The sequence below is a fragment of the Coturnix japonica genome, chromosome 6 (genome assembly GCF_054131305.1).
Source record: "Coturnix japonica strain WE chromosome 6, WE-NBRP24, whole genome shotgun sequence".
Taxonomy (NCBI): Eukaryota; Metazoa; Chordata; class Aves; order Galliformes; family Phasianidae; genus Coturnix; species Coturnix japonica.
Genome location: NC_140668.1, coordinates 26,817,106 through 26,843,128, shown reverse-complemented (window position 1 = coordinate 26,843,128; position 26,023 = coordinate 26,817,106). Strand labels below are relative to the sequence as shown.

The 26,023-nt window shown below is 36.0% G+C and overlaps 1 protein-coding gene across 13 annotated transcripts in view; it reads right to left on the bottom strand.

Moving 5' to 3' along the window:
• The window catches only part of TOX3 (TOX high mobility group box family member 3), a 116,767-nt gene that overhangs the window by 28,691 nt on the left and 62,053 nt on the right, over positions 1-26,023 (bottom strand). For 2 of the 13 annotated variants that reach the window (XM_085551807.1, XM_085551808.1), the window contains exon 1: positions 14,594-14,692. The exons of the other annotated variants lie outside the window; for them this stretch is intronic. In XM_085551807.1, coding sequence (XP_085407933.1) covers positions 14,594-14,677 — 84 coding nt within the window. In that variant the 5' untranslated portion in view covers positions 14,678-14,692. Of the gene's footprint in view, positions 1-14,593; positions 14,693-26,023 lie in introns of those variants that run through there. 13 annotated transcript variants of the gene reach the window in all.

The window sequence follows — 26,023 nt, the reverse complement described above, 5'->3', positions numbered from 1 at the left end:
AGCAACAACAAAAAAACAATGCACAAACTTCAGAAAAATCCCAAAAGGTTAAACATAGGCCACTCCTTGAGTTCTTTTGCAACTCTGAAGAGTCAAAAGCCACAGCAAGAAATAAGCAGAATAAAAGTTTACACAATGAAAACATAATATGCAGAAGAAGTATAAAGACTGAAATGAATTTTATTACTTATGAAGTTATTCTAGACACAATATAATTTTGAACCTATAACTTTAATGAGAACTTTGCTAGTGATTTTAATTGAAGTATTTTATTAGAACTCTGCATATTTCTATCTTTAAACCAACCTAATCATGATGCAACTCTAAACTGAAAAGCAGTAGAGCTCATATCCACTGTTCACTGGCAGACCAAGGGTACCTGGAGACATATTTAAGGAACACAAAATCAGGCCTACAGCTACCCAGATTTTTCTCTGAGCACCTCAATGGAGCAAACAAGATTTTTTATAAAACTGGCATTTTATGCTAAAGAGTAAAATTAGATTCATCAGGTTTTAAAAATAAGTCCTTCAATAATAATGCTGGTTAATTTAACAATGCAAGGGGAAAAAAAAAAAAAAAAAAAAAAGCATTGGATAGATTGGATAGGTTATTTTCCCAGCAGAGAATAAAACCATGAAATGTGAATAAATGTTCCAAATGAAAAAAAAATCAATCAAAACATATATACCAAAATGAAACACGTTTCGTCATCTTCTCAGAACATACCAAGAAATTGATTATATATTTTGCTTAAACAGAATGATTGCAATTCTGTACTCAAAGATTACATGTTGTTAATCTGAGAATAAATAAAAGATTTACTGGGAAATGACCACAGAATTCTCCTCTCCCTCCTCATGACTCTATGAGTACTTTCACAATTACTGGTTAATGTTTCATTAGCACACGTATTTTAAGTTTCTCAGCTCAGATACTCAATAGTATCTTCAGACAAAAATTCTGACTGGCTTGATGCTGAACTCCTGCCTGCAAACTAGAGCTAAGTTAGTCATGTCAGAGCACTACAAGTGAGTTTTAGGTAGTTGCATACCCACCAAATTCTATCATTTCTATCATTTCTAAGGTCAATTTACTGCTTATGGAAAACAGCATCACAGTTCCAGTGGTTCAGCAACAAGATTAGAAACCATATCTTTTGTTAAATAAGGACATAATAAAATCATTCTTCTATAGTGTGAACATACTCATATGTTTTACATAGAATAATATCCACTTGCACAAACATACATTATGGCAAAGATCTCAGTTCTATCTTCAGATCTGGCAAAATGATTCCTCTGAGGTCGCACTACCCTTATGAGTAAAAAGAAAGATAACGATCCCAAAAGATGTAATTACAGACCAAAACTAAATTACTTTGCAGGTCTAAGTACTGTATCTTAATAATTTCACTGGAGAACATCTTCACTGCATTTGGGCAGATTTGATTTTGCTGCCCGACCAATAATTACAGCTCTGGCAAATACAATGCCTGATAAGGACATCAATTAAGAATAAGCATTGTGTTATTTAAAAAAAGAAAAAAAAAAGAAAAAAGAAAAAAAAAAATCATGTTCATAGCCTGCCTGATTGAATGAAATGCCAAATTAAATTAATGGAGATTTCTAAGTCTAGCTGGCTGGTGGGGAACCATGCAGAAAGTGGGACAGCATAGACAATAAACTGTCTGTAATTAAAAGATGAGAAGCTGGACTAATGCTACTTCAGCCTGATTACTCCAAACAAAACAATACAGACTAAAATTACTCTGGTAACAGAAGTAGATGGGGTGGGAATAGGTTTGGGAGAGGGTTGTTATTGTATCTAGAAACACCAGTGTATCATCGTATGTATTACATTAAATATTGTTTCTTCTCATCAGGAAACACAATCTATTTTCTTAGTGAAAGTAAAAATTACATTTCTATTCCAGATGGATAACCAGCTTATCTCTATAGAGGCTTTACTTTTAAGCAAGATGTGTTCATAGCAGGAGCAGAGTGTTCTTCTCTGGAAGAGCAACTACTTCTTGACAGTTTCAATACTTGAGAAGCAGTAGGTGGCATTCATATTATTTTATAAAATACAAGTATCTATTTTATTTTTGCTACTAGAAACCAGGAAGCAGGTTTTAGTAGCTGGTTCACAGATGTCATATCACTACATTTCTTAGGGATTTATACTCATAAAAGCATATTTCAAAACTCAAAATGTAAACCTTGTAAACAGATGAAGGACAAATTTTATCTCAAAAGGAATGCAAAATGATGTCCTCAATTTTGATGCTACAGAGCTACCCTCAGAAGTATTTGTGCTTCCCTGGAATGGTTCTAACAGTTTTGAAGAAACACCACTCTTTGCCAATTGCAAAAAGTATTGTTTACCAGCAGCAACAAGTGGCTTTTGGAGCTCAAGCATTGATTCCTCGAGCTCAGAAGAGATGGACAATTTGACCAGATGCAGCCAAAGGGCTCTCCATTTGGAATGGCTTTTGTCCAAACATCAAACAGATATTGGAATCCACCTCCATTAAAGTTCAAACCACTGTACTTATGTATGTGTAGAGTATTTATACAAGCACAGACACAACACATTTTGTCATCAAAATATACAATTTTTTGATGAATTTCATGTTGTGCTTATTGCTTAATATGCAATATTCGTATTTGAGCCTTTCCAGTCCAATTCCTAGAACAAATTTATGATTAGTCATTGTTATAGGATAGCACAATAAAAACCAGCTTCCTGAGGCAGATTACAACGTTCTGCATGTTTTCAGGGAAGATATCTTCTCGAAGTAGATTCATTTTTTGCTAGGTTCTACTATTAATTTTCTAGGAAATCTCCCGGTACATGTGCAAAAAACTGCTTGGGATGTGTTAGTTTTACTGGCTTCACTCACCACAACTTACTGCACCGTGGTTATTTTTATCATTTTCTTCCAGGATTTATAAAATCATTCTAAGGATTCTCTACAACACTCTATCATGATCCTCACCTTTGATCAAGGTTCCATAATGAGGAGGAAACACAGGCCCCACTGAAAACAAGGAGTTCCTACAGTGGCTCCAGATTTATTCACTTAAAAACACATCGCTGTTGAGTAACTGGCCAGCAAGCATAAAATATTAAAATAAGTGTATTTCAATATCCAGTTTTGCAATCACATCTCCAATGCTGAATTTTAAGCAAAGTATTTGTTCATTTAAGGCAAATTAATAGGAATAATTAGCAGTTCATGAATTATTGTACAGTCATATATTGGCAGTCTTCTGATATTTAAAGTCTTTAATGCCTTTAAATTCAGGCAACCATTCAGATTCCTATTGCAGAGTGTTAAACATCTGCCACACTAATTTTCATATAGATGTGTGTCTGTATATACATATGCATGTATACACACGCTTTTACTGATTGCTTATAGCCAAAGAAAAAAAAGAATCTCAGCGAATAAAATACTTGAGTAAGATCCTAAAGAAAACAGACGTGGATATTTTATTCATATATCCTCAAATCTCCCTCAGACACATTGTTTGCAAATAGCACAGATTTAAAAGTTCTCAGAAAGCAATTAGAAGGAAAAATATTTGAAATTACTTTAAAAGCTTTCAGCCAACAAATAAAAACTTCAACAATAACAGTAAAAAGCACTGTCTTAATCTCTCCAATTCCAGCTAAACTCTTTAATATGAACTCCTTCAGTGAATTCCATGGCCAAAAGCAGTAACTGAATGATATTTTGCCAAGTGTGACACTGAGCAATCTAAGGAACAGTAATGAAAGGAATATTTAATGGTCTCATGCTAGACATTTTCAGATCTCTTAAGAAAGATACAGGCTATAAATGTTTTTATATGCAAGAAGTAACTTTATATGAATATGCACAGTATTATTATTCTGCTGATTGACAGTCAAAGCAATTCTGTGTATGCCAGATTCCTAATGCTTCTTATTCTGTATTTAAATGTATAAATATTAAAAGGTGGTCTAAACTGCAGTACTGCTCCTAATATTCATGCAAGAATAAGGTGTTTTAAAATTAGTATGAATCATGACATTTCTCTCCAAGACCAACTTACCAAATGTACTTTGCTGCCACATGTACAAAGAGTTTCATGGTCTTGCATGTTAGCAAATTGTAGCCAAGGATGTGTTTTCCATTCCACTTCCTTGGCTTCAAAGGTACTAAAACTGAGAATCAAGCATGTACTCTGGGCATCTCTCTGCATCCACCTCCATATATACTAAGACTATTTTTCCCCCATAGAAGGTGAATAAAATTATTAAATCCAGACCACAAGATCTACAGAGATCCACGAGATCTACAGATGTTACTTAAAGGAATTCTGATGAGCAATCTCTACTTCCATGCTTTCTTGCTATCTGAAGGTTAAAAATATGAGATATCAAATGTTAAGATAAGTACAATTAGAAAGCCAAGGAGAGAACTTTACAATTGTAATTGCTAAAATGCAGAAAGAACTTCTCATAGGGATTTGGCTCTTGCTTATTGATCTGTTTTGTTTTTTTAAGCAACTTTGCAGCAATTTGGATTCTACACAAAAAAAGGCAAATAATAACATCAAATAAGCAGTTTCATAGCATCTATTTAATACATGTATTTTATGAGTCATAATCATTATCTAAACAGCTCACATTGTACATACAATCTTATTTCTGATAGCTTCAGAGGACAGAAGGCAGTTGAATTACGTTTTTTGCACAACTGCTTTAAAGAACCACTGGAAGGATAACGTGCAATTGATCCCTTTCCATGGCCCTGTGAAAGCCTGGAAATATCTCTATTCTCCATGACATTTACCAAACAGAAGGAGATCAACAGCCTCTCAAAACGGCGTCAACATGTACACATGGATAAAACAAGCTTGCTAGGACTAAATCTGTGGACATGAGTTCGGGACTGCCCCTACAGTCTATCTTATGTCCTGCTCAGTAACAGCAGCCCAACAGCACACATGGGCCTAAACTCCACCATGGTTCCATACACCAGGGTCAGAATCAGAGGTTCTCTGAGTCCTCCCAGAAAGGGAGAGGCAACACTATGCCATTTGAGTCTCCTTTTGCACCCAACAGCTTGTTTTTAACTGCTGTAGGGGATATTTCTGTACTTAGAGACGGGAGAAAATGCACAAAAACAGAACTATTTTTTGTCAAAACACATTTCTGTTTCACCTTTCCCTTTCTGATAATAAGTTCATGCAGCCAAGGTGTTAATCACATCTACCCCCATATTTATTTCATATAAGCTGTCTAAGCATTGAATTTGAGCATTTCTTAACATAATGACAGCATTTTATTCTTAGAATCCCAAGAAATAGTTTTATATCACTATATTCAAGATTACTGTAACATTTTCTCACATGAATTTAAAGAGATGTGATTATACTGCAATTGGGCCATAAGTAGCTTTTCTTAGAATCTTATATCAAATTTCTCTCACTCTAGCGAAAATCATAAATTCCATTCTAGACTGTGATTCAGCTCTACTACACTAGCAAATTATATCAGGTTTTAAATATAAAATTGATAGAGAAAGGGTGAAGCAGATGTAGACATTTTATTATAATCATAATGGAGGATTAGTTGAGACACTTTCAGGCTAAAGTCAATGCATGCATGAATTCTTAAATACCTCAGCTTGCAGCCATGTTGACACCAGTGGTTCAAGTGATTTTTTCTGAGATTAAACACTCTCCACTTTAGAAAATATAACCGTAATCAAATTAAAAAATGACATTTTTAAAAGACTGAATTAATTCTGCTTCATTATATGGAAATCTGTACAAAGCAATACGATCTAGTTCAAAGACTCTGCTCTGATTACACACGTCTGAATAAGAACTGGAGAAAAGCCACCCAGAAACACACCAGCTCCAGAGCTGGAGTCAGTGACTGTCACTCCCAATCAAGATGGGTTCTTGGGCAGCACAGGCATTATACACTTGGTTTCTTTGTCCCCTCATATGCTTTTTATGGGAAGTTTCTCACTTGATTCCTTAATGCTGATTTCCAAAGTGTTTTTTACACAGCAGACATTTCCCAAACACCAAAAAAGTGATGACTCCTGTTCAGTAGACCTAAAGGTGGTGGGGCTGTCACTGCTCTGAGCTGCAGCAATGCAGAAAGCAGTGCCCTTAGATGTGGAAAGAACAGGAAAGCACAGATGAGGCCCAGGGATTTCCTATGATAATCCCATAAGAGCAGGCACAAAGTGGTTGTATGAGAAGCTGAGTGACAGGCAAAAGGTTTAGGAATTCTGCTCAGGTGAATTGGTTTTCCAGTTTTGAACATATGTCAATGTAATACAGAAGTAAACAGTTGTTTGAAACAGGAACATAGTATTGCTTTCTCCTATTTCTTTATCTTCCATCAACCCTAAACCTGGTGTATTTCTCTGCTGTTTTCAGCTGGGGTTGAATTACAAACCCCACAGCAGAAAGGCCCCTGGAGAGTCTTCAGCAACAACTAACTTTATTTAAACAGGCAAGATTGAATTGGATGCAATATTCTGCAATAGCAGTAGAGGAGAATTAAATTTAAGAGTGGAATAATCCCTCATGCTAGCTTGTATTCCTATTTATGCTACTGAGACTAATCAGGCTTAATTTATCTATTTTTAGCAGCCCATTGCATCGTTCCATCCTAAAGGCAATGTTTTGGGCAGCAGAAACTTATTTTGTAGGTGAGTAACCTACTTTAATTGCATTTTCATCCATTACTGAAGTCTAGCATTCTCCTCTTTTAATTGGGTCACTGTATTTCTTCTTTCAAGTGGGCACAGAAATTACTTTGGATATTGATTGCAGCCCCCAAGGTTCTGCAGATATGAGGACATAGAAAGTGCTGCAAACTCCATTCACGAGGAGCAAAATGATGGAAGGTTTACTGAAAGCCTCCACTCCAGAAAATAATAGAAACAGACAAATTGAAAAACACAAACATGAAAATCCCAATGTTGAAATATTAGGAACATATAGTAAGTAGGCTACTGGCAGTTATGAAAACCCCAGCTTCAGCCAGCCCAATTTCTTCACACCTGCACCCCACAAATTAGGCCTCACCATGATTCAGGTGATGTTCAGCACCAGTACTTCGATGTGCTAACCACTAATTAGCATGAGAATTTTAGCACATATTAAAAAAATCACACCAGGCATCTGTATTTCTCCTCATAGTTTTCAGATGCCAGAGAAAAAAAAGTTTAACATAAAACTAAAAATTGTAATGAAAGCATTTCTGAATATTTAAAGGCTATCTGTTGTATCTTGATATAAGCAAGCCTGAATTTTGATACATGCAATTCTTGAGTTTCTTTTCTTTAAGTGTAAGAGATGCCAGAACAAAGTGGCAATTCTTCTGCTGAGTTCTTCCACAGCTCACAACTCATGCTCCGAAAATATTCTCCTAGTTTAGCAGACTGAGACATTTCTGTGTCTTATGCTACTCACACTAAAGATGTGAAAGAAGCTGGATATTTCATAGTTGAATTTAAGAGCATCCGATTTAGATTAAATTCTAACTGTACCTGTGAAGTGAGTTGTAATCTGTCCAGATTTAAATGAACCTTCCCTGTCTGAATGCTCAGAAACTATCCAAACTACTTCTAGGAATACCTTTTAAAAACAGGCTAATAAATGGATGTCAAGTGGGAGATGTCCCTAGCTTAAATTCATGTTGTACTCCTTAAGATTTCTGGTATTTTTTTTCATATTTGGAAAGAAATGTACCACTTGTAACAGTAAATATGAAGCCTGAACTAATTTGCTAATTCCAGATTACAAGAACTTCTGGAGAAAGGTGTTTTTTTCTTTTGTCTCCCATACTGTCTTATATTTTCACCTTTCCAAAACCATGGGACAGCTGTTCAAGAACATCCTGGGGAAATTCAGGTTAACATACCCATGATGATACTTCACACATCCCTCTCTTCCAACCCTTCCTTACTACCACTGAAACCTGGCCAGACAAAAGACAAGGGAGTCAAGAGTGTCATTCAGTGTTGTACCTTCATCCAACCATAGATACAAATGACTGGTTATAAGAAACACTTCCACTTCTATGCTGCAAACCCCTGCGTTATATGAGAAGGACAGGGAGAGGCCTCCATTTAATACAAATATCCTCAGCAAATCTGCTGTGGAACATTATGGTGATGTCCTTAAAAAATGAAAAATAAAAATGCAAACAAAAATCATTTGGGGGCCATCCAGGAAAACAAGGAACAATCAGAAAACAAGAAATCTGCATCAGTATTTACCAGGCAGGAAATTGGTCTAGGGTTATTTGCTGATATGAATCAGGAGTTACCATTAAATTCATCTGGTGGTGGTGGCTGTCCACTATATTCCAGTAATATCCTCTATAGCTAACAAGCTAATTAAAAAAAAAAAAATAAATTTCCATGTTAACATATGCCATCTTCTGGGAAAAGGAAAAATTTCTGCCACATTGCAATATTTAACCACGCATTTGTGAAAGGGAGAGGAATGAGGGTGCATCTATCGATTACATTCCTTATAGAGATCTATCCCTAATTGCTTTATGTATCGAAGGCTAAACTGAAAAAATACTCATTCTCTGTAATAAGGCAAGTCTGACATTCCCTACATAAACCTCCCAACATTTTCAAATGTTCATTGTCTTTCTTTTGTGCTCAGTCTTCCTATGTTCTGTTCCATAAATACAGATTTGGGGAAGACAGGTCCCTTTCTTTCCGCTCGATCCTCTCTCAAGTGTGATCCATGCTGCTGGTTCCAGAACCTCTGGCTCCTTCAGAGATACAGAATGGCATTTAGCTTGTTAATCTCATAGCACTTCAACCTCATACATGGGTATGCTTTATTATCAGGATCTGAAAAGTAACAATTTCACACAGTCCTTTCACACCAGCAGAAGTTCCTAAGTCATCTAAACAGTCATCAATATCAACAACTATGAAAGAGATTTACAACCTATCTCCAGCTTCCATAAAACAGTTATATGCAGGGTCCAATGGCAGCTACCAACAGCAGTGGGGACCAAAGTAAAGGACATTCCAGCGACTACAGGCCACAGCATCAGCACTGGCACCTGCAGCAGTGTTGTGAAGTAACATCAGGTTCTAAGAAGCATTTACGTTGCATCATGCTTCAAACATTCATCCACTTGTGCATTTGGTATTCACTCTATAATTCACTATCCTTTGCTTATGCCCTCACAATTTTTGTTGAGGTTACACTGCACAGATGACACACACTGAACTCACTGAGATTTGGGGGCAAATGCAATTTAATATAGGACATGAATGAGGAGCTGAGGAATGAATTCCTTAAGCTAGCTACAAAGACAAACCGGGCACATTATGAAACCATGCACTTATTCACGCATACAAATGCTCAAACTTTTAGTAGCAACTTGTTTGGATACAGGGAGCTGTTTGGTAAAGTAGGCATTTGCTCAGAAGTTGAATTATAAGAAAACTTGCCTGGAAAGGAGATGCTGGGCACTTGAAAATCTTATTCACTCATTAAAATTTATCAGACATTCTATACACAATTGACTCCTGCTAGGGAAAGAAATGTATACGGTCTACTGAAAGCAATGTTGATTAAATTTTATGTAACCAGTAGATAAAGTTTGCTTTGCTATCAGGCACTTCTGAGAGGCTTATAGGACAGGAGCAGGATTAGTTCAAGACAAGGGAAATTATACATGTAAGAGTTAAAGCTTAAGAAAAGGGATCTGGCTTCCATCAAGTTGACGCTTCAGATAAGAGACTGTGTTATAGCAGGCTATAGTTGCAAAAATAATTTTGATTGGCATTTCATTTATACGTACTAACTACTGCTTGGAACCCATCCAGAATATGCAGCATACTATAAACTGTTAGGAAATATATCTGTGCTTTGTTCAATATTTACAGTGTGCTTTATTTTGTAAATAGAAGACCTGGCAAAAAAAAAAAAAAAAAGAAAGAAAGAAAAAAGTTGACTATTAAAATAGTCCTGTTTAAAACGAATGCCATTTTCCCCATAAAAAGAAGTATTTCACTAACAGCAGTTGATAATTCTGTTCGAAAATGTTCACAGTGGAGCTAAATAAACTTTCAATGGGAAAAATTTGATTGCTTTGTTCAGCTGCTCAAACAGATTTCTATCTCTACTAATTTGCATATTTCTGAATATTCTCTTTCAGGCCCACTCCATTTTTGCTAGCAAAATCAATTTTCTGTTGGACAATAAGTGAGATTTGGTCTAATGATTTTAAGCTTTTAAATAAACATGAACCAAATGGTGTAAAGAGCTCTCCTTTTAAGAAAAGATCCTTGTTGTTTGGAAAGAAAAGAATTCTGCGCATTCACAGATATCAATTGACAGCAACACATTTTAACATGAAGAAAGAAAAAAATATACAAGGGCAAAACAAAAAGAACTGCTACCTAATTATGTAGCTACAACACAGACTGCCGCTAAGGTTAAATTTTGAGGAGCACCGCGTATCTACACCCATGGGCAAAGTGTAAAAAATAATAAGCTGTGATATGAAAGTGTTATTATTGATTTGCTAAAGCTCAAAGAATACTCATATTTATGATATTTTCTTCTGCGCCCAAAAAGAAAAACTGCTCTAAAACTGCAGAATTTGTAACAAACCCCAACCAAACGCAGCTTTTCTTTGTCTGTTCAGCTCTGCTAATAGTTATTGTTTGCACAACTGTAACTAAGTACATTACCAACTAGTTGTTCAATCTATATAAATTTAAGAAACACGCATTGCCAAGAAGTGACTCATATATCAGTCTATTATATGCTACAGAGCTGACTGTATTAAACAAATCACTTTCCCTACAGCTGAAGAATAGAAGCTATATACAGAGCAGAGGTTATTGTCTAATTTAAATCTTGGCTCACTTCCCAGAGCTGTACAAGATTCCAATTTGTGGAAATGTTACTCTCCGCTACTGCCAGAAAGGCTACAGAAAATGGTATTGGGTGCCTTCCAGAAATATGTCTGCAAAATGCCAATCAACAAGTCACTAAAGATTAACAGTATGACTGTACCAAATTAATTTAAATTATAGAAACATATGGCTAGGATGTTTGCACTGCACTTAACACAACACCTGCTTCACAAACAGCTACGTTTCCTTCCACGGCTATAAAATAATACATGTCAAACACCTTGAACCTGATTCCCATAAATGAGAAAAAAATCAGTTAATAAACAGTAACCAGGGGTTACCACTATTAGCTAAAAGCCACCATTTTGTAATGGTTAGGTTCTTCATTTATTTAAAATTTTAACACCCATCATTATTAAGTGGCCTTTCCCCGTTACAGTCGAAGTAATCAGTGAAAACAGAACTGAAGGAAAAAGATGACAGAAACAGCAACTATCCTTATATTTCATTTAGGCAGTCCAGAATGATACGTTGATATTGCTAAAATGTGCTTCTCTTCTCACAACCATTCAAATATGGTTTTCCCATTATATTACACAAAAAGTTGACAAAGGCAAAAGCCACTCCTGAAAGGCACAAAAAGCTCCTGATGAGATTAAAAATTACACATCAAAATTCAAGTGTTTTATGCTTCATTGATGATGTTTTTTTTCCATTGTATTTATAAAGCTCTTTAATATATATGATCAAGTCATCAAGTAAAAATATAAAAAATCTGTGACAGTCTTAGAAATATTTACACGTTGGTGATTGCCATATTTCAATTGAAGAGGAAGGGAGCTGTTTTATGTTTCTCTCCACTGCTTTTCTATTATTGTCTAGCTAATGGAAATACATCAAACAAATGTTCTACAAGAGCAATAAATATTAAAGTTGACCTATCCATCTGGAAGAAATGAGAACAATACTGCTCACTTTTAGCCCAAATATGACACTGATAAATGAAGCCGTGAGATTCCATCACACTTTCAGCAACCTGGGCTAAGCGCCCACCACGTGATTATTGTACCAGCAATTTTCTCCATTCATCTTCATTAGGCAGTCACTTGACCTGCCTCCTAACATCCCTGTCAAATTTGAACCTTCAGGGGGCTGGCTGTACTTTCTAACAATGTACTCTGTTCCCTTTTGGAGAAAAAAAAAAAAAAAAAAAGAAGGGGGGTAGGAGGGTGGGGAAGCTCAGATGGACATGAAAGAACACAAGAGGCATTTCTTCTGTAGAGAGAACCATCAGATGTAAGTCATGTTTATAAAAGGAAATCACAGCACTGCACATGTGACGCTATGCACAGAGGTGTCCTTGCAAGTCCAACATCAACACACAGCCTGGCACAAAGCACAAATAGGCAAAAGCAATCCTCCCCTTTGGCCACTGAAGGACAATTACGAATTCAAATGACAATAAAGATAACCCCTTGCCACAAATGGAACACCTTCTATTTCATCACGCAGTCACTGTTGGAAGCAAGCCGGAAGGAGCAGCCATAGCATCCTTAACCAAACAAAATAAGAGTATTTCATTACATTAGCAGTTTTACATTACATTACCATTATTTGCTTCTCCAACAGTACAGTAATAACAGCACTGATTTGATTATTCTGTAATATTGAAAAGGAACATCAGTTCAATATGAATTTGCCAGTATAATAAAAAGCTCCTAACAGGATTCTTATAGACCTCCTAGAAAGACAGTTTATGAGTTTATGATCACTTAGGGAAATCAGAAAGGGTATAGGCACCAAGAGGCATTAAGCTTATGACACTAAAACTATCTCAAACATTCACGCAACTGCAAAACCTTGGTTATGGTATCTACAATGTTTATCCAGCAAACACCTGAAGTATTAACTATGTTTTTTCTACAGTGCACAAGCCTCTTATCTTTCTTTTTTTTAAAGAAGTCTTTAGAATCATAAATAGTGCAGACTGTCATGGCCATGCAGCAATTAAAATATACCCAGAATAGATTTCTTTCATGCCTTAAGTTCTTCAGCCCTTTCTCGGGTTGATTGGGTCTTACACAAGTTGCTCCGTACAGCTGCTAAGCGCACCAGAGACTTAGTCACCCAGGAAGAAATTGCTGACTGTAAGTAAAGACCACAGTGAAAAAGAAAATATGAAATTATGATAAAGAGAGGCAAAATGGATTTCACTGTGATCACCAGAAAATGACCTGACGTGACTTCTACACAAACCAACCAGTTCTTTCATGCATGGAGATTTCAGTCATTCTAAGTTGGATTTATTACAGCAACATTTTTGCTTTTCTTTTTAAATGCATCTTCTTTCCTGCCATTTTTTCACAGAGCTCTACAAGTATCAGAGACTGTACTGAAATGCTGAGTACATTTCCAAAAGCATGGACAAGAAAATTTATTAACACGATGTAAAACTTAAGATCTGTTATAAGTGCGTTTATGGTACATACTTAATTTCTTTACTACACAAGTGTTGTAGGTAATAAGGAAGTAATAACTGATAACACACCACGCTTTCCTGCACAACACAAGAAATGCTTGTCTACGAGCTTCAGCCTGGATGTTGACCCAAGCTTCTTTTTAATCATAACTGTATGTTCTCACATCTGCATTAAAGCAATCTCACAATCACCCCTGGCAACATTTTCATCAGGTTTTTACAAGACAATGAACAATTCACAAAAAGCCATTAGTGGCATTAGTTTTCACCTGAGTCAATCTGGTATTAACTGGAATAGTATTATCTGCCTTAGTATCTGTGACTGCAAATGACTTTACCAATAGATACTGAGCCTTTTAAAGTGAACAAAATGGGTTCTCTCTTATTTGCTTGTCTGGGATGCTGAAGATTTCAGGCCCTCCGCACTGACTCCAAGCTCAATTTTTGTCATGTTTTCTTCTCTGATGACAACACAGACTTTGGCCCATTTTCTTTGTATGAAAGGATTCTTCTCAAGAATGAGAGGATGCCTCTGTGATGACAGAAAGATTAAAAATCTCACACGTGGTTTTCGGGTGCAGGTAGTCTACAGTTGCAGGAGACAGACAATTCTCAACAAGGACTTGGAAAGGTCAGCTTTGGGATTCAGTAGGTCTCAAAACTAGCCACAAGTCCATCATCTACCATTTGTCTGTCTGAGGTAACTTCTTCCATACAATTACCATCCAAGTTCTCAATGAAACAAACTACTCTAAAGAGCACCTCCCATTGCAAGAGGACTTTAAAATACTGTACCAAATTCGGCTCCTGAACAAAACCTGATTCCAACAAGATGAAAACCAGAATTTTGCCAATGCTGAAAGCTAGAAAAATCAAAACGCCAAACAATGAGAAAGAGAAGCCTGAGGCTGTTTTTGAGAAACTTGCTATAAATAAATAAATAAAGTGACAGATCTCAGCACAGCTCCAGAAATGATCCTGTGCATCGTGAGAGATGTAATGTTACAAGTCCAAGGAAGTGTGTCAAAGAAAGCACCCTCAGGTCTCAGGAGACCTGATTAAAGGAAAGAAGCAATCATTTCCTCTGCTTCCAAAGAAACCATATTTTTTATGCATATATGGAGAAAACCTATGCTAGAGGAAATAAACAAGCAAACAACTGATATTCCAAGAAGAAATACAGTCAAAGAAGAAGAAATACAGATTTTCACCTCAGCTAGCTGATGCTTGCTGTAGAATGTTTCATGAAAAGTGATGATGATTTGTTCTGATAATGTCAGCTTTACCACCACCATCAGCTGTCATGCCCAAACTATTCTGTGGCTCTTGATGATAAAGTGGCTCTTCACCTCCTCAAGATTGAGTGACTCTGAAAAAACCTGTAAAAGTATTTGCTAAACAATTTCAAAAAATAAAAGAAACAAACAAACAACAACAACAACCCAAACAGCTGCATTGCTTGAATTGGGCTATGCATACATGAGTACAAGATTCTATATGGATTAGTCTTTTTCTGAGCAGAAACTTCAGTGAGCGGTTCTGCCCTGGCAGATGATGATTCACCTTAAACTTCACTAACTTCACCACTACTTACTTAACTTTACTCAGAATGCTCTTTCAAAAGCAGTACAGCCATGAGCTCTATCACTGATAGTGCAGCATTTTCTGCATCAAATCTTTTCAGCGGGGTTATCACCGCAGGTTAATGGATTTGTGTTCTGAGAAGCCATGATTAGAATAGGTTTACCAAGAGCGACCCGTGTTCTGCATTATACACTGGAAAACATCTAGCAGCATGATTGTTATCAACCATCAAAAGAGATAGCGAGAGCTGTGTGTGTAGACAGCACTAAACTCTAAGCACTAATGCTTTTATTACTCTATGTAGGTATTGTGCAGTGGTTAAATCTGACACATACAAATTACAGAAGTGAGGACTTGCAAAATAACAGTGTCTATCTCGATGCTAATGGCTTAGTTTAGAAAATGATGTGCAAGATTTCAGACTCAGCATGAATATGTATTTAAATATTTGTGGCACTTTAATGGACGTTTTCATTAGCAGAGATTATAACAATGGGAAAAGTCTGAAATGTAATGGAAAGTCTGAAGTAATTACAGTAACTTCACAAAATAACAAAATATACTTATTTTTACTGTTGGAAAAAATATTAAAAATTAAGACCCTTGCTCTCCTCTCCTGCAGCAACTATTCCAACAGAAAATCAAACACAAACAAATACAAAGGAATGTGTTTTCATGGAGATTTGCAAGTTTTTTGTCCCTTCTGCTAAAGTTTTAAGCATTGTATAACACAAGATAGTAGAATAGTTAAATTGTAGTAGCATTTCCTTTCCTTCTTTCCCTATTCTGATACACACTATTGGTATAACAGAAAAAATTAAATAAAACATATCTATATTTTAAGTTGAATACACTGCTGTCATACTAGCAGGGCATCAAAAATAGTGATTAGAAGTGCATTTAATAGCAAGTACAACATTAAAAAGAATAAGCAGCACATTTGAGGTAAAATGCCAGCTAATCACCTCATGAATAATAACACTATCAGAACAGACTGCTCATACAATGTAGGCTTGGACTTCAAGCCACAGCCTTCCCTTGTTCAAAATTGGACTTTTGCAGACTGATTCTTTTATCAAATACAGTGATTCCGAGTTGTAATACTGAAACCATTCAGTTACAAAATGTGCATCAATAAAGAAAGTATGATGAGAAGAGAAGACTTCAGCGTACAGGTTCAGAAGGTCCATGCTTCACAGCACCGTGCCTAGAAACACACAGCCCTCCTAAGAGCTCTACCTAGCAAAGGGCTGCATTTCCAGTTGCTGCAGAAGAAAGAATTCTTTCCAAGTTACATTCAGCCTGCTTGGAGCAACTGTGAAAAAGCAACTAGTCCTGATCTTCCAACAGTAATTTATTTGTGCCTGACTCAGGATGTAATTTCACTCAGCACCTCTTTGCCACTCAGCATAGTGGCTCTATCTGCCTCAGTTGTTGTTACAGCTTGTTTAACCTGTTCTCAGGTAGACAGACAGTTTTTATACCTAATATCTGTTACACTGGCTGTGCAACCTCTGACATAGCTCGCTGCCTAGAAGTTGCTGATGATCATTTCCAGGACATACCGTTGTTAGCAGTACTTGTAAAATGCCTCTCTTTAGAGGTGGCTGATGAAAAGGTGCTACAAATGGCCCTTTTTCTGTTGCCTTTTGAATAGTCTCTTAATATGGAACCTGACTGGTGTCCACATTGCACACTCACCAGCTTTGAACTGAAGCACCTACTGATGACCATCACTGACGGAAGCACCTTTCTTCATATGTATATAATTATTTTTTTAACCTGTTATAACAAAATAATAATCTCTGAAATAACAGTAATGACACCAAAATAATAACTTCTGTGAAATATCAGAAGATGGAGCTTTCAGATAACCATCCTAACTGCTGCTGTTACCATAGTTACACAAACTGCCCTGAAGGCTGCATTTTCTGAGCCTTAATGTTGTCACACCATTAGGCAATATACTGACCAACACTTGCTAGACATGAGAGGACAATTCAGACTCTTCTGCTCAAATAAGCTCTTTCAGGATTTTCTTTTGAAGACCATTAAACACATTTCTGCAGAGAAGATGGTAAGTGCTGTCTACAGAAGAGCATTTTCCCACAAGGAATGACAAAATGTTAAAAAAAAAATAAATAAATCACGAGCAGCAAAGAACTCTGAAAGCTGCAGAAGTGAAGTGTGGTCCTCCCCAGGTTTCTGTTACCCCATCATCCACAGGCTGCAAGTTAGGCACAAGATATGGCTGGCTATGAAACAAGGATACTTCCAAAAATCCCAGCACTACACATAAACTACCTTGAAAAAAACAGTATTTGGCATGCTAAGAAAATGATTTAACATGATAAAGAATACACACCTCAGTATTTTGCAGGAAAACATTCAAAAACATCACCTTTTTTAATAGGATTTAATATATTTTGGAATCGACATAAAATGCAAGCAGAAAATCAAATTTCAAAGGATTGTTTCCTACTACTTCAGTAAATAACTTGCAGTTCAGGACTGATTTGCATCTTAGTGGATGACAAAGTCTGTTCTTGAAAGCAGAAAAAAGAAAGAAAATAAAAAGCAGAGGCAAAAATCTTCATTTTGAGCATTTATTTATTTATTTTTTTTAATAATGGTATGTGTCAATTAAGCCAAGATCAAATCTGAAACTGTCCATCCCTGAGCAATAACCAACAGGAATGCATTACTGGGAATGTTTAATTTTCCTGGCACGAGAAGTTATCTTCACATCTGCTAAAGCTGATTTGGAATCACAACTCTTAGAAGACAGATTCTCTTATTTATTTAAGCATAATTCCCCAAAGAGGCCTCAGTCACACAAATGGGGGTAACCCATTCAGCCTATGCCAGCCAGGGCAGGGGGGAATAGTTTTGATGCCACGATGTCATCCCACAAGACAAGAGAACTGAAACCAGACAGGAGATGGGGGGCTGCTGATTCCAGTCCAATACAGCTTTTTGGTTTCTCCTTGGGAGCCACTGACATACATGGAACAGCCTCAAGGCAGTTATCTATAAGTTTCTGCATCATGTTAAGAAACACTGGGAGAGAAATGATGGAATTACAATGAAGAGGTAACGTGTATAGGACTTAATTCTGGCACTGTAGTTTGTGTGGCCTTGGTCAAGCTTCTCAGCCTCTCTGTAGCTCTTAGTCCTGAGTATCTAATGACAGCAAAATACTTGTTATATCATAGGGCACAGGTTTTTAAGTAACACTAATAAGGAAAAAAGAAAAATTGAAGGATTGTTGCTCTGAAAGCAAAGAGAATAAGCCAAAAGCTGTAAAGTCTACAGAGATAAAGGCTTTATCAGGCATCAGAATTTAATCACCACATGCTAACATCCAGTTGGGTATCAAATTTAGGAGGAGAAAAAGCGAGAGTATTCATACTGTCTCAATAGGCTAAGCCAAGAAATAGTAGTCTTTCTTTGGAGACACTGGCATTTGTAAGCTCTTTAAGTGTAACGGTACTAAATTAAAAATACCAAGACCCTTTTTATTGGCACAGGGCTAGATCAGCAAGGCCTGTGCATGATTCTTGTCTGCACATAACTTTTAGGCATTCAAGTTTCAGAACTGGGACTACAGCCCTGAATGAAGCCAACATTCACAGTCTTAAGGGTATTATCAAGCTGCAGTTTTCTTTTTTCCATGCTCTCTGCAGAATGTTGACACTGTTGGCTACCCGTAGAATCAAAGGGTTTTGTCTTGTTTTTTGTTTTTTTTCTCTAGATATTTAACACTTTTGAGAAAACGTCAGGTTCATAAGGGCTTGAGGTAAAAGAACACAAAAGCAGCTATTCCTAAAGCTTGCACTTCTGAATTTAGATATTTTCTACCTAGATCTTAGTTCTATGCACTAGGGTATAGACTCCTGAACTACTCTGATTTCCAAAGGACAGAAATATTACTTGGTGAATTAGCTCTTGGTAATGCAGAAACACAGAATGGAACAATCACTCCTAAAATGTGACTGATGGGTTTTATTCTGGTACCTCAGCTGTTTTGATTTTATTCCTCTCTAAAGATTACATAAAGGTATAAATTTCCTGCATTACCTTGAGTACAGAACACAGAAAAAGTCATGAATGTTCAATGTAAGACAGACTTTGTAACTTGAATTATGACATTTGCATTACATATGCTATTTGTTTAAATTGCACATGGCACAAGTGGCAGACAGATCTCACTGAAGCCAGCAGTGACACGCAGCCTCCCTGTAGACACAAGCCAATGCTTTCCAAAGTAAGAAGCTTTTGCTTCACTCCTGCAAACTAGATAAGGGGACACTGAAACTTCCAAAAGGTTGCTGATGACAGAGGAAGGAATTGTAGAAACTGCTGTGCTGGAAAATTGCACTGTAACAGAATAAATCATGGGAGAGTCACAGGAGCTGCATTTTTCCCCTTTCCATTTTTGCTAAGAGAATGCAATAGAGCTTGGCCCAGGAGACCAATTCCAGATTGCCACATAAACCGTAAGCACTACTGTCTAAGGCTCTTATCAATTACCTTGCTGGCACCATGCACTATCCCCTATCTAAAAATGAAGGATCTGTTAAGTAAAAACAACTTCCTTATTTTAAAGAAGTGAGAAGCTTACATTTTGTTTCTCCTCTAAAATGTAATACATTTGTTTTAACAGGCAGTCTTTGCTGAACTAATACTCAATCCTTACATTGCTCTAAATCATTGGTTTAAAACGTCTGGTTTTGTATCAAACTGGTTTCACTACAAAAGGAACATCACACAACGATCTCTTCCCGGGAAAACAGGATTAGGATGTACAAAAGATGTTACCTCTGCAAAAATACAGCATTCAAATACTACAGTATAATTAGGTTTCTATTCCAAGTATTTCAATGTACACTGTTAACTTTAGACAACATCATATGAACCTTTTAATTAGCATGTTATCTTCAGTGCAATTAATATCTTGTACCTCATATGTTACCTTCAAATTAAAACTTTTACTGTCTGAGCCATATTAATTAATCAATGCAGCTCTAAGAGGGAGCAGACATCATTCACAAGTGAATGTTTTCAGAATGTCACAGCCACTGACATTTCAGAGCAGTTATTTAGCTGTCTTCAGATAATACATGGCTATTACCTTCAGCTTGCAGCGTCCCTGCACAAAAAAATTACTTGGCAATTATTATGTACATTCTTTTGCATCTAAAACCAATTTTTTTGTTGCCCTCCACCAAATATCCATTTTTTTTCAGTAAATAAATATACACAATATATTTAAATGCTTAAAAACCGTCTCAAAAGAGTCAAGAATATTCCTCTATTAGGGTCTGTAGCAAAGCATATAGCCAGTAGCACCACTTCAAAGTAAGAAGTGATGAGATTGTTTGACCCTGAAGATAACAATATAGATGATGATCTTTTAGAAGCCATTGTGCCAACCTGACTTGCTGTGATGGATGAATAAAATCACAGCCTAACAGCTTGTCAAAATACTTGATATGAGAAGTTAAAAGAGAAAATAACTTTAAAAGATTATTGTCTTTATGGAATGCTCTTGAAAAGATATCCAATTTTGCTATTACACACCAGAGTTAATAAAGGTAAGCACAAAGCAGCTTAGTGTGTCATGTCCATCAACAAATAAGGCTGTCTTTTTAATGATAAACTTACTGCACTTAATCGCTTTTACCCCAGTTTATAAGCAAAGGACTCCTTAATCTATATCACACCAAAGGAAAGTAATTTATTCCTAAGAAAATGCAGCAATAGGGATCAATTTTGAAACACTAAATTTTCTTGAATTGCCTTAGAAAACGGAAAGACCTGGAAGTATTTAGTAGATGAGATGAAGATTTTCTTAGAACAGCAGCACACTGTACTCCAAATTTCATTCCACAGTTACTTTATTCTGCTGAATCCAAAATATGTAGGATAATTGGACACCTGCCTACCTCATTGTTTTGCTTTCTACATAATATCATGCCATAAGTAGACCACTATTCTAACAATATCAACTTTGCCATTCTTCTTTTTCATAAAATTACTGAGTTTTTATCATCTGTGTATAAATTAAGATCCATGTACTTTATTACAACGTACCTATTTTCAAAAGAGATTAACTCAGAAATAGGCATTCTGAGTTAAAACACATGAACTTAAAGGAAAGAATTTGCTCCTACTTCTTAAATTTATATCCAGCTGTAATGATGAATCACCAGTAATGTCACAGCATGACTCACTCATACAAACTGCAGTTATACAGGAGAGTAGTTAAACATGATGATACACGTTATATATTTGTACATACTTCATATCTAACAACATATCATACATGTATGTATAGAGAGGTCTGAAGTAGTGCCTCAGACAGGCCACCCACAGCCCTCCACAAACAGCAATGAATTATGTTTCAGAGCATTACCAAGGGGTTTCTATACATTATCATCTCTGTTTTCATAGAAGAAGTCAACAAGGGACAAGCACAATAAATGCCTTGCCCAAGGTCATATAGCAGTGCAATAACTGAAATGGGATTGCAACCCAAACACCCTGACTTTTATTTTAACAAAGTGTTTCTTCTGTTAGAATAAAGGACAGAAACAGAGCATCTGGTTGTTATTTTAAGCGGACAGTCTTGCTATCTTAAAGTTATCAAGTTACATTAGTTACAGATCTTTCAAAATAAGCTATTTTGGAACTGTAAGTTAAAAGAAAGTTGAAGTTACTAATCAGAGAACAAATATGAAATCGATAAACACTGGGTTTGAATTGCACCCACATCAATGTTAATCAGTGGGTTTGGGTCTCTGCTTTTTTGTTTTTGTTTTTTTTAAGCAGCTGCTTAGGAATAAACTTTCATCCAAATAAATACCTTTTACTTTTCTTACCAAAAATAGGCAACTTTCATTAGATGTTCATAATAAAACACAGAAATATTTTGATGATGCTAGCTTTAAAAGTCACTACAATCATAATCTAAAAGAATTTTCTTTAAATACACATATATTTTAATATATAACAAATACACACACGTATCAAATTAGTACAATAAGCCCAGGGACATGTATAGCTGCTGGAATTATTTAACTTCTTTCATGAGACAAGGATAAACGCATGCTGCATAGTCAGAATGAAATCCTCCTCTTTCTGAAGCCCCCTGCAAAGCCCACAGTCCCAAGGTCATGTTACTTTGGGCTCATACATAACAGGCACTCTTTTTGGTTAGTCCTAACTTTCAACTATTCCCAGCCCATAAAAAGCATAATAAAGGGTTATTACAGATTATTGCAGTATCAAAATTACGGGTTTACAGCTATGACTTCAAAAAGAATCTGTTCTAGATTGAATTTGCAGAAGATAGTAATAGTAATAGATATAAAGATAGATATAAAACAAAGTGATGAAATGCAAACATAACCAAAGAAATGGTGTCTGAAGACACCTCTTGTTTGGCCTTCCAGAGAAAATACGTGTGCAAGATCTAGACCATGAAAGGTCCAGAACCACTCAGCTGTCTGATATGTCCTCCAAAGACACAGGACAACCTCCTCAAGACTCCCAGACTTGAATGCTTTCCTCCATGTCCTCCTGTCTTAAAATGTACCTGAATTGTTTTGCCAGGAGTGCCAAGGAAAGGGACAGAATATGTGCTGCTCTTCCCCACACCCACTCATCAATGTTGTTTGACCTTTTTCTACACTCAGTGACAAAATTACCATTCTTACATGTCCCAAGCTTACATATTCCAAATAATTTTATCATAAAACACAGAGGCTTCATCCAAACCACAGCTATTCCAGAAGGCACGGCTGTCACTGACTCACCTAGACATTTTTCACTTCTTTTCCTAGTGAAACTATCACATTCAGTCAACTAAAAGGCAAAAGAGTCTAATCTTAAACAGATCACTGCTGAAATTTGGATGAATGATGGCTGTCATGCAATCTATTTTTAATTATGGAAAAGAGTTTTGGTTAACCCATAGTCATGATCTGAGTTTTACTTTCCAATGACAGGATGTCTCTGATTGAGAAAAGAAATTTAAAGAATTTTAAAGCAAACAGTTTTCATTTACATTTAATAAACTCATCTACTTTTAATAAATCTTTGGTATAAATGCAAATAAGTGCTTATGCAGATGAATAGCATTAAACAATTAATTAAATGCTACTGAGCAAATGTCATTTATTTATTTATTTATTTTTGAAGTCCATATGAATATTAGCTTTGTTGGTAAAGGACATGTTGAATATTTAGGGATTTAAAAGGATGTGCCTCATTTCTTTATACAGCAACAAATCTTCAGACAGTATTGCTGCCTGACTGCAGAAAACTACAATTGATATCTTTTCCATATATACTTAACCTCCTACAGATTTATTTGATTCTCAATAATTACTATTCTCTGTTAAGAGGCATATGTTATTATAGCACACTGCACTCCCACAAGCTGTCCACTCAGTGTATTTTAATAAATCTCTGCCAAAGCTGTATAAATTTGATCCTGTTTAAATTTAATAAGGATCAGAATATATCAAAGCACAAATTCCCATGGGAGAAATAGATATTTTGCATAGTTATTGAGTGCCCTATTCATAAATACAATGTGTAAGACCTAGACCATCAACCTTGAATTAAAAAGAAAAAGAGATTAATGTGTGCAAAGCTAGCTACTTCTTAAATAACAAGTGAAATTAGTCTTTAATAAAACATTTTTTTCCCTATGCTACTGTTGAAGATAGCAGCACTACAGTTTCAATGTAAGCATTCTGAATGTCAGCAGTATACAAATACCTTTTCAATTTTGTAATTCTTTGTTTAAAGATACACTCACTCAAGGGCACAAGCTGCTAAGCACACTACAAATGGTTCCTCTTGGGTTATGCCTGTTCTGTCACGTTCAGCAGGATCTCTGCCTTAAGCACAGACTAGATCAGCAACTAAGAGCCATTGCACAACCAGAACTCACTCAGGACCACAAACAACACTAACAGACATTTGGCATCCATTTTCTTCTGTCATCTAGGAAAGGAAGAAAATATTCAATGCTCTATTAACTCAAGATAAATGCTGGTGAGTCTCCAAAATACCCCACAAAATGTTTATGTTCTATCAAGGAGAACATTTTCAGACTTGCTGTGGCAAAGTCGTGACTGTGCAAAAAGATGGTGATCTACCTATCTTATGAAGAATTATGAGGACCATGATCATAAACACAGTGCATGCCTTCTAAATACATACGCATGCACTTATATATTTCTTCAGTTACCAGTGTTTTCTTCTGTTGTTGTTTCAAATAAACATTCTTTGCATATACGGAAAATACATTTCAACCTGTACATGTAGAGACTGTATCTGACAGCTGCTAGTTACAGAAGTGATTCATCAGTCTTCGTTAGGAAGTCTGCATTCCTTATTGTTGGTTTCGGTTAGTAATTGTTTATGTAACCGTGCATACAGCCTACTGCTTTCAAAACAGATTCATTTTCTGCCATCATCTTTGATGGTTAAATGATAGGTATGAGAGAAGGGGGGGGGGGGGAACACAACTGTATTTATCCTGAATTAAAATTCTCACTCTCAGAGCAAGAGAATAAAAGTTAAAAGACAAGTCATTTTACGTGGAGTAGAGATCTTCCTCGAGGGGAAAAAAAAAACATGCTAAATCAATTTACCATTGTTTTACAAGTCAGACACTGAGGATGAAATCACAGACTGCTGAAATTAACGGGAGTTTTGCCATTGACTTCAACAGGCCAAAGATGTCATCTTCAGTATTTTACTGTATGTAGAGGCCTGATGTCAGAACTAGTATAGCATTACAAATACAATCCAGAGTAATTCAGCCCATGACAGTGAACCTGGTCATACTCAGTCACTGTTCCAACTCACATCTATAAGATTCTTGCTTTCTTTTCACTTCATCATCATATAAGCGCTGGGAGTCAAGAAAAATCTGAAGCAACTTATGTTGTTATGGTAAAAATGCAGATAAAAATGAAGTTAAAAATTCAAATGATATCAATGGAAGCGGATGGACACCACAAAGAGCCAATACAGCCTTGCCAGAATGTTGCCAGCGCAATCATAGCACTTCAAACACAATTACTTGAATTCATATCAAATAATACCATATTTAAATAATCACCCTGGGTAAACACATGGCTAGCTCTTTCACATGCCACCTGAAGTACAGGGATACAATCTGTCTTTACTTTCAAGAACTTCAGAAAATACTGCACATCAAACAATGATAATGTTGGTTCCATTCAGAAATTCCGATCTTAAGCACAAAGAACACTGAGGTAAGAGTACAGCACCTTAATTTCTTCACTTTTATAGGGTTTTGTCTTTCAGCTTTATGTTATTTCAACAGTACTTTGTTTATTATGGAGATATTCTGTTGTATTTCCTTTTTCTCAGTCCATGAAATTTTCAATATAACAAGGAAAAAAAAAAACAGTTCAAATCCTCATTTTGAAAACCATATTGCCATTTTTATTCAGCCTGTATTTTAATATAACATCAATATTTAACTACTTCATTAAATGAAGTGTGACTTTTATAGTGAAAATGTCAGTCTTTGCAGTTCATTAAATTCATTTAAAGCATAGCTGCTTGATTTTTTTTTCCTTTTCCTGAAGGAATAAAGGACTATTAACTGAAGGCATAAACTTAGCATTAGTATGCACTTTTTTCCTTCAAATTAACATTCAAGATTTGTAACAGTCTTTTTAAATTTAAAGGATTGTTTGTATCCTTCTGCATTATCTTTATTTTTATAATAGATGTCATTTTTATAGCGTATACAAGTGTTTATCACAGTTGGATATGACCAGTAGGATGTCACAGTGGATATTAACATGTCATATGCTATTATAGAATCTGTAGAATTCTGCAAGTAGTATTAAAAATTCATTATTTTGAACCGTGGCATCTGGAAAAATAAACTGTATATGATGTAAAATGTAATAACTCTAGGAATCCAATGGGGTTTACGAGTACTGCTTTTCTGTTTCATAAAGCATTCTTTGATGGGTACCCTTTTTCAATGAGGGTTT